The sequence below is a fragment of the Trichechus manatus genome, unplaced genomic scaffold (assembly GCF_000243295.1).
Source record: "Trichechus manatus latirostris isolate Lorelei unplaced genomic scaffold, TriManLat1.0 scaffold00138, whole genome shotgun sequence".
Taxonomy (NCBI): Eukaryota; Metazoa; Chordata; class Mammalia; order Sirenia; family Trichechidae; genus Trichechus; species Trichechus manatus.
Window position 1 is genome coordinate 886,462 of NW_004444074.1, and position 12,491 is coordinate 898,952.

The 12,491-nt window shown below is 47.0% G+C and overlaps 1 protein-coding gene across 4 annotated transcripts in view; it reads left to right on the forward strand.

Annotated features, from left to right (window-relative positions):
- The window catches only part of MYO18A (myosin XVIIIA), a 103,569-nt gene that overhangs the window by 25,785 nt on the left and 65,293 nt on the right, over positions 1-12,491 (forward strand). The window contains exon 1 of one of the 4 annotated variants that reach the window (XM_023739624.1): positions 12,355-12,431. The exons of the other annotated variants lie outside the window; for them this stretch is intronic. Within the exon in view, the coding sequence (XP_023595392.1) occupies positions 12,426-12,431 (6 nt within the window). The 5' untranslated portion in view covers positions 12,355-12,425. Of the gene's footprint in view, positions 1-12,354; positions 12,432-12,491 lie in introns of those variants that run through there. 4 annotated transcript variants of the gene reach the window in all.

Consider the following 12,491-nt stretch of genomic DNA (forward strand, 5'->3'; position numbering starts at 1 on the left):
AATGTATTTGAATTATAGTGTTGGCAAAGAATATTGAATATACCATGGACCTACAAAAGAACGAACAAATCTGTCTCGGAAGAAGTACAGTCAGAATGCTCCTTGGAAGCGAGGATGGCAAGACTTCGTCTCATGTACTTTGGATGTGTTATCAGGAGGGACCAGTCCCTGGAGAAGGACATCATGCTTGGTAAAGTAGAGGGTCAGCAAAAAAGAGGAAGACCCCCAACTAGATGGACTGACACAGTAGCTCCAACAATGGGCTCAAACATAGCAACAATTGTGAGGATGGCGCAGGACTGAGCAGTGTTGCTATGAGTCAGAACTGACTCCACGGCCTAACAACAACAGCCATATGTGAAGGAGCCCTGGTGGTGCAGTGGTTAAGCACTCGGCTGCTAACGAAAAGGTCGGCGGTTTGAACCCACCAGCTGCTCTGTGGGAGAAAGGTGTGGCAGCCTGCTTCTGTAAAGATTTACAGCCCTGGAAACCCTATGGGGCAGCTCTACTCTGTCCTATAGGGTCGCTTTGAGTCGGAATTGACTCGATGGCAATGGGTTTGGTTTGGTTTGGTTTAGCCCCATGTGGCTATTGAAAGGCAGCTAGTGTGACTGAGGACCTGAAATTTAATTTTAATTTTAATTAAATCAGAAGTAATCCCATTGTTTACATTTCAACTTTATTTCAATTTCAATAGCCATGTGTGGCTAGTGGTTACCATATTGTACAGTGCAGCTCTAGACAGTTCCCAGAAAGAAATGGTGAGGTGCTCTTGAGGGCTTGTCTCTCCCTGCAGTCCCCTCAGTGACTCTGGGGAGGTTGGCATTCTCCCTTCCTCTCAGGAAGGAAGGTTTGGCCTCTTTGGTAATTTCTACACTTCACCAACTCTGGAATCCCAATGCCCCAGGACCAAAGGTCCCTGGCCATGTGCCACCACAACTGGGGCAGTGCTTCTCCACCATGCCAAACATGTTTTCTGCCCAGTTTTGTAACACAGGTGCTAACATGCCCCTGTGGATTTGGCCAGAGCTTTTAATGCAGAGATGGTGGGTTGGTAAGAAAGGTAGAAGCTTGCACTTCTTCCTTCCTGCTTCTGTGGAGACTGGGCTTGTGCTTTATTTTTACTTCAAAGTGTTCTGGAAACAGGCTCAGTAGGGACCTCCAGAGGTATGGGTTTGTGCTTTATTTTTACTTCAAAGAGTTCTAGAAACTGGCTCAATAGGGGCCTCCAGAATTCCCCAAATATTTATTGAATGTCCAGTGTTTGGAGGAACCTGAGGTTTGTCTAAAGGAGTCCCCTGACTTTCAGAATAAGCACCACAGGCCTCCAACTCTCATACCCAGGGGGTCCTTACTGATATTTTATTTAACTCTGTGTGACTGACCCTTAAACTGGCTTTTCTTTTTTCATTTGTGGAAACAGCTAAGAGTTGTTGTTTATATGAAAAAAAGAACAATGCTTCATTATGCTTGTTCTCCGTCTGCCAGAGGGGGTGGGGATGGGAATATGGTGTATTTAGAGCAGTTAGTAGACACAGACAGAAGTGACCCAAGTCTTGGTGAGATTTGGGGCAGGGGTGTGGGATGTGGGGGAAACTATCCTTAAGGGTGGCCCTTGGCTTTGGGCCTTGGGGGAGCCTGGCAAAGCCAGGCAGTTTGGAATTCCCCAGGGGCCCTGAGGAAATCCCCAGCAGCTGAGAGTCCGCAGGGAGCAGCAGGCCTACCGGAGCCGCCAGTCAGGTGGTCTCTGCAGCCAGCCGGGGGCCTGAATCTTGGGGGAATGGACACCTGGTCTTGGGAGAGAGGGTAGCCCTAACGTCCCCGCCTGAGTTCAACGTCCACTAGATGGTGTGGTGGCACCAGGCTCTGAGCAAACCTTGGGTGTGGGAAGGCAGGGGCTGGGGGAGTTCCTGAGCACTTAGCCTCAGTGGCCAACTGTGGGGCAGTGATCTGTGGTTGGGCACCCCGGGGCTGGCCAGGGGCCGCCCACTGACTCTCCTGGATTGCTTTTACAGGACGGCTCCCCACCACACAGACCCAAGGTCTGACCGTCTTCTGACCATATATATATATATATATATATATATCCATCCATCCGTTCATTGTATTCAATCAATAAGCATGTATTGAGTGCCTACCTTGGTAGGAACTGTTTTAGGCTTTGGGGATAGAGCAAGGATCAAAACAAAGTCGGCGCCGTGCTCACCCGGCCTGTTGCCGTTTCCCTCTGGAGTAAAACGAGAGGCCATCTTGCCGTCACAGCCCCTCTGGCATTCAGCTCCCGGGGGACGCCTCCTGGGGGCGGGGCCCGGAGGCCGACCCCGCGGAGGTAAAATCTCGCAGGCTCGGCGGCGCGGGCGGGTCGGTGAAAAACGAGCAGCCGCCCTCTGCCGGGCTGCTGCGGCGCTGCAAAGGCGGGTGCATTCTGGGGCTTCCGGCGCATGTGCCTGGCCAGGCCCCGCCTTCGGCCCCTTCCACTCAGCGGCCGGTGGGCGGGGTCCGGAAGCTCCCGGTGCAGCGTGGACTTTCGCCTGACTCCGCCCGCACCATCTCCGACCCTGGCACCTTTAGAGGGCGGTGAGTGTCTGGGCCCACTCCAGGTTCCCTCTCAGCCCTCCTGCCCTTTCTGAGGTTATCTCTAGCCTCCTTCAGGGGGTCTGCGCTCTTCCACTTTGGGATCCACTGATCATCGTGTCCAGTAAAATTTTAAGAAAATTTTGATATCTTAAAGGGTACCAATCTTTTTTTTTTTTTAAATGCCAATCTGGTTACTGTTATTTAACAAAAGAGAAGACATTTTATTGCATACAAAAAAAAGGTATAAAGGATAATCCTTCCCAAGAAAGGCAAGGCACTCTTGCGCTGGCATTTTCTCTGAAGAGAGGTCAAGACGAATAGGGGTCCTAGTGCTGGTGCTGAGGAGCCTGTGAACTGGCCCTCCGAGATTGTGTACCTGTCGTATAGAGACAGTGTTTATAGACCCCTCTCCCTTTTAGGAGTTTTGCTTTAAAAGACAATTGAAGGAATAAATGGGGTTAGGGGAGTATTATTTTTTAAGACATTAAGTAGAACCTCAGTTTCAGTGTTTTCTATCTTTTTCACTCCAAACCAGCCTATCTGATATCCCTGTTTTGGATAGTGGCTTTACACTGTCCTGTCCAACTCGCAGGCTTGAATCCTTGGAGTCTCTAGTTTTTCCCCCAACTCCTCCTACCCCCTTTTGTGCCCATATTCCATCCTCCCCCAATAGCCAACCAAGCCCAGTTGATACTTTTTCTTGCATCCCCCCTCTCCTCCCCATCCACTGCCAGAGTCCTTGTCTTTCATCTAGGCTGTCACTGTGCATTTCTAATGGTCTTTCAGCTTCCAGCCTCCTTCTCTGTCTGCATCCTTCTGCTAGATCAGCGTTCCTAACCCATACCAAACCCACTGCTGAGTCGATTCCGACTCATAGCCACCCTATAGGACATGGTAGAACTGCCCCATTGGGTTTCCACGGCTGTAATCTTAGAGTAGAACTGCCTTATAGGATTGTAATCTTTACAGAAGCTGAAGGCCACATCTTTCTCCCGCATAGTGGCTGGTGGATTTGAACCACTGACCTATCCGTTAGCAGCCAAGCCCTTTAACCACTGCACCACCAGGGCTCCTTTGAACATTCCTAAAGCACAGACTTAATCATGCCCGTATCACTCTCCAGAAACCTGCAGTGACTTCCATTGTTTTCCAGCAAGTGGTAATGTGGAAGGAGTCAGGCCCTGGAGTCAGAACAACCTGGGTCCAAATCTGGCCCTGCCAATCAGTATCTGTGTGATTTTGGGCAAGTTATTTAACCTCTCTAAGCTTCAGTTTGGAAACCCTGGTGATGTAGTGGTTAAGATATACGGCTGCTAACCAAGGTTGGCAGTTCGAATCCACCAGACGCTCCTTGGAAACACTAGGGGGCAGTTTTATTCTGTCCTGTAGGGTCGCTATGAATTGGAATCGACTCAGTGGCAATGGGTTTGGTTTGGTTTTTAAGCTTCAATTTCCCAGCCCACAATTCCCCTTTTCAGCACTTACCTGCCAGAGTTTTGTGAGAAAAGAGAGCAGCACTGTGCCTGACTTGTGATAGGTGCTTAGTATGTGCCTTCTTCCTCTTTTTTAAACTACTTACCTTGTATTTGTCTCAGGTACATCTCTTTCAGTTGCAAATGACAGAAAGCCCAGCTCAACTAGCTTAAAAAGAAGGAATGCATTGGCTCAAATATCTGAAAAGTCCAGGGGTGGAACTGGCTATAGGCTCAGCCTTATCTGGAAACTTAAACAATGTGACCGGGACCCAGGCCTTTTCTGTCTCAGCTCATCTTCCATGCTGGCTTGGTTCTGAGACAAACCAAAAGGACCTGTTCAAAGTGAGTCAATTCCAACTCATAGTGACCCTATAGGACAGAGTAGAACTGTTTCCAAGGAGCAGCTGGTGGATTTGAACTGCCAGTCTTTTGGTTTGCAGCTGTAGCTCTTAACCATTGTGCCAGCAGGGCTCCAGACAAGTGGTGGCAAAGTGAGACAGCCGCAGGTCCGAGTCTTGTTGGAAAAGAAGTGTGACTCAATAATCCCAGTTTCGTTATATTTCTTTGATGCTGATTGGGTCACATGCCCTTTATGAACAAATCCCTATGGCCGGGGGATATGATGCTCTTACTGGCCAGGCCCAAATCACAGGCTGGTGTGTTCCCCAGAGGAAAATTGGGGTGCTGTAATCAGGAGATGGAAGAATGGGTAGTGGGCAGCAGAAACAACAGCTGTCCGCTACAAGCTCTTCTTGATCTGAGCCCCTCCAATCATTCCAGCTTTCTCTCATTGTTTTCGTATATGTGCCATGAATCGGAGCCAACTTGATTGTTAGGCAACTAACAACATCAACAAATACTAAATTTAAACTTATTGTCCACACCTCACGTCTCATGTCTTTGCCTTTTTTAATACTGTTCTTTCACCCTAGAATTCCCTTCTTGATCTCCACATAACAAAATTCCTCTATCCTTCATGGTCTAACTCCAAGCTACTTCTTTAAACTTTGCCTAACCCCCCAACTGAAAAAGATCTCTTCCTCTGAGCTTGCATGGGTTATTGATGCTCCGGTTGGAGCAACAAGCGTGTTCTAACTTGAGTTCTAATTATGTGAGTACATTTCTTATCTCCTCTGCTGCTCTGTACATTTTTCAAAAATAATATCTTATTGTGTTTTCAGTGAAGATTTACACAGCAGTTAAGGTTCCCATTCAGCAATTTCTGTACAAGTTGTCCAGTGATCTGTATGTTTTTTGGAGGGAGGAACTATGTTCTCCTTCATCTTATTTCACTCACTGACTGACTCACTCACTCATACACGTATTGAGTGCCATCTCTGAGCTGAGCCTAGTGTGAGGTAAACCAAAAAAACCCATTGCCATCGAGCTGATTCCAACTCATAGAAACCATATAGGACAGACTAGAACTGCCCCATAAAGTTTCCAAGGCTGAACTCTTTACAGAAGCAGACTGCTACATCTTTCTCTCAAGGAGCAGCTGATGGTTTCAAACTGCCAACCTTTTGGTTAGCAGCCAAGTGCTTTAACCACTGCACCGCCAGGGCTCCTTAGTGTGAAGTAGATGCTGGGAACACAACAACGAAAAAGAAACAACCTCTGCCTCAAGAAGCACATGGTCTAGCTGTGAGGAGACGGAAAAAGAAGCAGGCATTGTGCTTCCCCACAGCGTTCACCTCTAGGTATTGCATGTCAGTGCTAGTTGAATAAGTGAACCACTCAGAGCCCCCTGTGCCCGAGGGGACTGGATTCAGATCTGGCCTGGCTTCAGCTCGGTTTGGCACTATGACCGGCCAGGTGCCGGAAACAGAGCCAAGGACCTTTTGCTTACCCCATGCCACCAGTGTGGAAAGCAGAGTAGTTGAAGTTGTTACTCTGTGTGGATATCCCCTTGCTCCCCATTCTGCTCCACCCAGCTTATCATCCATGCACCTTTCAGATTAGTCAGCTAAATCCAGTGGATGTTTATTGAACGCCTACTGTGTGCCGACTGCTGGGTGGAATGGGATATAAAGGAGAAAAGAAGTAGTCCCTGCTCTCCAGGGAGAGAAGATTGAAACAAATACACAAATCAGTTACTAATAGAAACATTAGTATATGCTGTGTATGCCCCCATTGGAGCAAGGAGCATGTTCTAACCTGAATTATAGTTATTTGAATACATTTCTTATGCTGTGCAGTCATGGCATATGCGTATTAAACTTAAATAAATTCAACTATATGGCTTTGTTAAAAAAACTGCATTGCAGTAGTCTAAAATTATAAAAATTGTATTTTGTGCATTTTTGCTATATACAAAACATACATGTACATACACATAATGTACACATTATGCTTTCACACAGATATATAGAATATGCAAAACCATGTATAGTGTACTTTGTGGGCAATTTAAGGGATTTCCAGAAGTAATTTTGACTATATTTTTGCCTTACAAGCTGACTTTAGAATACAATCCCAGGTAATATGTGACTCCACTGTATACAGTAGAGCACCATATTGAGTATAATCAAGAACCGCCATGTGTATGTGATGATATTTAAGCATAGACAGTGCTGTGGATTTTAATACTAATTTAATAATATTAAAAAGGTCCCTGAGTGGCACAAATGGCTACTAACCAAAAGGTTGGTGCTTTGAACTCACCCAGCAGCACTGCAGAAGGAAGGCCTGGTGATCTGCTTCCATAGAGATTACATCCAAGAAAACCCTATGAATCTCAGTTCTACTCCGGAACACATGGGATTGCCATGAGTCGGAATCAACTCGATGGCAACAGGTTTAATAGTATTGATAATTTAATCACGACCTACGATTGCCAGGCATAATACCAGGTGGCTTTACATGTATTATCTCTTAATTCTCTGAACAACCCCATGAGGTAGGTATAAGCGAGCCCTCATGGCACAGTGGTTAAAGCATTCGGCTGCTAACCAAAAAGGTCAGCAGTTCGAACCCACCAGCTGCTCCGTAGGAGATAGATGTGGCAGTCTGCTTCCATAAAGATTGACGGCCTTGGAAACGCTATGGGGCAGTTCTACTCTGTCCTATAGGGTTGCTAGGATTTGGAATCAAGTTGATGGCAGTGGGTTTGGTTTTTGGTTTGAGGTAAATATAGTATTTTTTTTCTGAACCATAGGGATTTTTACTGAGTAAACAAGAAGTGCTTTTAAAATGCAGTGTCTCCCTTCTGTTTTCTAAATTGCTCTTTTTCACCCGTGACTTCCCTATTACTTAACTTCCATTATGTACACATTTTTCTTCTTGGTGTCCTTTCCTTTAGATCTGCCTTTCTTGTAGTTTCTTCAGTTCTTTCTTTTCTTTTGAGAGTGATATACAAGAGTAAATTTAAAGGACCAATAATATTTTATTGACTTCCTTGAGTTTTTAACTCATACTCGAATTTTTCAGTAGACTTTATGTTTTAGGGTAGTTGTAGGTTTACAGAAGAAAGTGTGCAGAAAGTACAGAGAGTTCCCATATACCCCCCTCCTTCCTGCACATCATTTCTTCTATTAATATCTTGTGTTCCTGTGGTATGTTTATTACAATTGATGAACCAATATTGATACATCATTATTAATTAAAGTCTATAGTTTACATTAGAGTTTACTTTTCGTGTTGTACAGTTCTGTGGGTTTTGACAAACGGTTAATGTCATACAGATTACTTTCACTGCCCAAAAGATGCCCTGTACTCCACCTATTCACACACACACACTCCCACCCTCTGGCAACCACTGATCTTTTTTTACTGTCTATAGTTTTACTTCTTCCAGAATGTCATATAGTTGGAATCATATGGTATGTTGAGGAAGAAGGATACTAGAAAAGTGAAGGGTGAATTGCTGAGGAGGAGCCAGATAATAGCCATCCTTGGAGACAGGCTGAGGGGTCTGGGGGTGTTCTGGCTAGCTGTGTGACTTCACAGCCCCCCAAGGCCAGAGGTTGGGCTTCTTGAAGACACGGACCATGACCTGAGACAGCCGCAGAGGGATTCATTGTGGTTGTATGTGAAGATGAGTGGGCTGCCAGGGCCTTGGCTTCACCTCTGAATGTAGTTGAAGGGGCCTGCCCTTTTAACTAGGGGAAGTGAAACTGCTTTGAGATGATCACCATTGGTAACACCAGACATTTCACAGACAGAATTGACAGGATTTAGTCACCCAAACAGAAAAGAGGAGCAGATGGGCACATGGTTACTTCAGAACGAGATTGTGCAGATAAAATGGCAACTCAGTCACCCAGAGGTCATCTTCCAGAGCACTGGTGACTGGCAGGTGGGTCAAAAAGGCCCCCAAGCAGCCAAAATAGAGCACATAGAGTCTGCGTGTGAAAACCCTGGCTCTTCATTCACAGGAGGGCCTGCAGGTTTTGCTGATATCCCACTTGTTCTGCTTTGAACACTGTTCTATCAGGGTTGGTTATCTGGTTTTCTAGCCTTTGGCAGAAACAGCACATTAGAAGGAAATGAGACATGCTGACAGGCGGAGTGACAGCTGATGGCCTGACAGGGGTAGGGGACAAAAGAACTAAAAAGCAGATATATGGACACAAAGGGCATCTGGCTTCCTAATACAGGCATAGCGAGGCTCTAGGTTGGCTGCAGTGCTTTGGAGGGGGCTGGTGGCCTTTGAGAGTGGCTTGGGCCGTTGGTGGGGCAGAAGCTAGGCTGCTGTAGTAAGTGAGCTGAGACAGTGGGTAGGACACACTCCACAAAGGGAAGGAGAGAGATGGGTAGTGAATTAGAGAAGCTCCTTAAAAAAACACAGCAGTGAGTTTATGTTAATGAGGGAGGAACAACTCAAAAAAGAAGTGTGAGAACGGTTGCACAGCTCTGAAGAATGTAATCCATGTCACTGTACATGTAGAAATTTGAATTGGTATACGTTCTGCTGAGAATATTTTCAACAACAAAAATTATTTTAAAAAACCTAAAACACACAACCCCGCCACCTTTATCGTTTATTCCTTCTTATTACAAAAGTAATATGTATGTCATAAGGTTGCTACAAGTCAGAGCCAACTCCAGGGCACCTAACAACAATAACAGCTGTAGAATTGTCAAAGCTTAGGAAAAACGTTAACTACTGTAAACATTTTCCCCCATATCCCTCCAGAAGGACAGATTTTTGAGGACTCCTGAGCTTTGAAGGTGCAGTGAGGATAGAGGATTCATTTGGTGGAAAGATCCCAGAGGAGGCAGCTAGGATGGGGACTAGAGGCAGATGGAGGATTGGGCATGGAAGCTTCCTCAGAAATGGGAGCATAGGAGGAGCACGAAGTATAGAGATGTTATCTTTGGGGATGAAAAATGAAGAGGGAGCCTGCATCTGAGGACCTTCATTTCCTCAGTAGGAGTCGAGGCAGAATCGTCTGGGAAGTCAGGACTAAGGTGTCTAGTCTGGAGTCACCACAGCATGGACTACGTGCCCTTCAGTACAAGGGTGGAGTGGAAATGGATCAGGTCAAAGAAGGGAACCTCAGAGTTTGAGAACTTTGAGATGAGTTCAGGATGTTTTACTTAAGAAAGTAGAGAGCATATAAAATGTTTGTTATTTTTATGACTGTAAATAGTCATAGAATTTAGAAAACTACATAAAATAGAAAATATTTGTCCCTTAAAAGGGGTAGGCTTTGGATACCTGGAAATTTTTCTTATGATGACTCTTTTTTTTTTTTTCCTAATGATCATAGATAATAATTGTCAAAGCTTATCGAAAACTTATGTGCTGGACACTGTTCTTAGAGCTTTGCACGTACTAACTCATTTAACCCTTATGGTAAATCCTATGTGGTAGGTACTATTATTTCCTCCATTTTACCAGTATCAGGTGCCATCAAGTCGATTCCAACTCATGGCAATCCCATACGTGTCAGAGTAGAGCTGTGCTGCACAGGGTTTTCAATGGCTGATTTTTTGGAAGTAGATCTCAGGCCTTTCTTATGAGGCACCTCCGGGTGAACTCAAACCTCCAACCTTTGGCTAGCACCTGAGCGTGTTAACCATTTGCATCACCCAAGGACTCCTCCTCCATTTTACAGATGAAGAAATTGAATCACAGAGAAGTTAAGTTTAGTTTATTATGCGGAAGAGCCAAGATTGAACCAGGCAGCCTGACTCCAGGAGTCTCATTTTTAACCACCGTACACTCTGAATAATTCCTTTAAAGCAGTGGTTCTCAAACTTTAGCATGCATCAGAATCATCTATAGGGCTTGTTGAAACACAGATTCTAGGCACCGTATCCAGAGTTTCTGATTCCATAGGTCTGGGATGGGGCCCTAGAATTTGCATTTCTAACAAGCTCCCAGGTGATGCTTATGCCGCAGATCTGGGGACCAAACTTGGAGAACCAAAGCCGTTTTATATATGTTCCATATTAATCTCATCTTTCTGGAGCCCTGGTGGCGTAGTGGTGAAGAGCTTGGCTGCTAACCAAAAGGTCGGCAGTTCAAATCCACCAGCCGCTCCTTGGAAACCCTTTGGGCAGCTCTACTCTGTCCTATAGGATCGCTAGGAGTCGGCACCAACTTGACAGCACCTAACAACAGTGACAATCTCATATTAACCATGTAAAAGTTAGTCCAGGCATAATCCTAATTTTACAGATGAGGGAGATTTAAGTCTCTGCCCATGGTCACATAGCTAAATCATTCACTCACTCACTCATTCATTTAACAAATTGGCACCTCTCTGCTAGGCTTTATGCTGGCATTGTAGTCTAGCAGTTCTCTGCCTTGGCTGCACATAAGAATCACCTGGGGACCTTTTAAAAATCCCAGTGCCCGAGCTTCCCTCCCAGACCAATTAAATCAGAAACTGGTGGGGAGGGGAGGATCCAGGTATCAGTATTTTTAAAGTCCTCAGGTGACTTCAGGGTGCAGCCCAAGTGGGCACCAGTGTGCTGGGGAGACACTGCGGATACAAAGACCTGTGACAAAGCACAGGCCCCAGAAGAGCCAGATGACCTCCCAAGGAGGAGACACCACTCCCTAGAAAGCAAAGGCACAGTCGCTGAGTCCTAACAGCCTGTGTATCTGTGCGCATACAGAGCGTGGGCTAGGTAGGAGGCAGAGCTGTGTTTTGGTCCTCTCGGCAGTGCCTACCAACCATTCCACAGAGAAGGTAATACTATTTATGGGACCTTTTGGGCCCTTAGGACTGGCCACAGGTGACAGGGCTGGGGTTGCCGGCCACCCTGGTTGGGCACTGGTTGGGAGGCAGCTCTGCTCCAGGGGTTCCTAGAGGAAGGGAGATTTTCTCTGCAGAGCTGACAGCTTCTGAAGCCTGCAGGTCCTGTCTTTTGGCCCCTTCCCACCCTGCTCCCAGCTCCCATTCCAGCCTCTCAGTTGTCCCTAGCCCTGGTCTGAGCATCCTTTGGGGCATCCTCTGGTGCTAACTGGAGAGCCGGGGCAGGATTTCTCTTCACGAGGAGCACTGGCTTTTCACCGGCAGCCATTGCTCCAGACACCCACGATTTCCTCTGTCTGCAGGGCCAAGACCCACCCATCACACCTCACCTGCCCCACCCTTCCCTATGTGCCGCAGTCAGTGGCTGTGTGTGTGGGAGAGCGATGCGTACAGGGAGAATGCAGTTGATTCCTCAACGTCTCTGCAGTGTATTTATTACAGTGAGGCAGTAACGGTGGGCCTCAGATGGATTTTGTGGGTCCCTGCTCCTGCCAGACTTCACAGGACTGCTGTGTGGCTGCTGTCTGGGCACTGTGTGCAGTGGGCCCTGTGTATCATATCAGATGTGACATCAGTGGTTGTTTCGGCCTCTGCTGCAGTAATTAAGTGGCTGGGGTTTGCCTGTGATTTGTGTGTTCTCAAGAACACTGTGCTGTGACTCAGTGATTATGCGTGCTGGTGTGTGTTTGTGTGTGTTTACGTGAATGCTCATGTGCTTTTTTCCATCCTGGCCTGTGGGGCTGGGGGGCTGCAGGTCTCAAATTCCTCTGCTATTTTTAGGGGCCATATCAGCTCAGCTGTCGGGAGCCCGGGTGTATGTCAGTGGAAAAGTCCCACCCTCCCTGTCCCTTACCCCAACTCCAATACTGCCTGCCCTCCACCCCCACGTCCTTACTCAAAGAGCCTCCTCCTTTCCTTCCACACCCATGCTGTATCACCCACCCTCTCCCTGCCAGCATACGTGGTATCCACAGTCCTCTGGGCCACCACTCACTCTCCCTGGCTAGTTCTGGCCAGGGTTGGGCAGCAGCCGCTCTGGACGGGAGGGGCCCGGGGAGAGGGAGGGGAGCAGGGGCGGGGCTGCAGCCAGTGCTATTTTGAGCTGCTAACGGAGCAGCATTGGAGAGGAGACTCCTTGCTCTGAGCTGCTCCAGGCCAGGCCATGCGGGTGAGTGTCCCTCTGATCACCCACCCCGGAAATGTCCCAGGTTCCTCACACTGCTGTTTC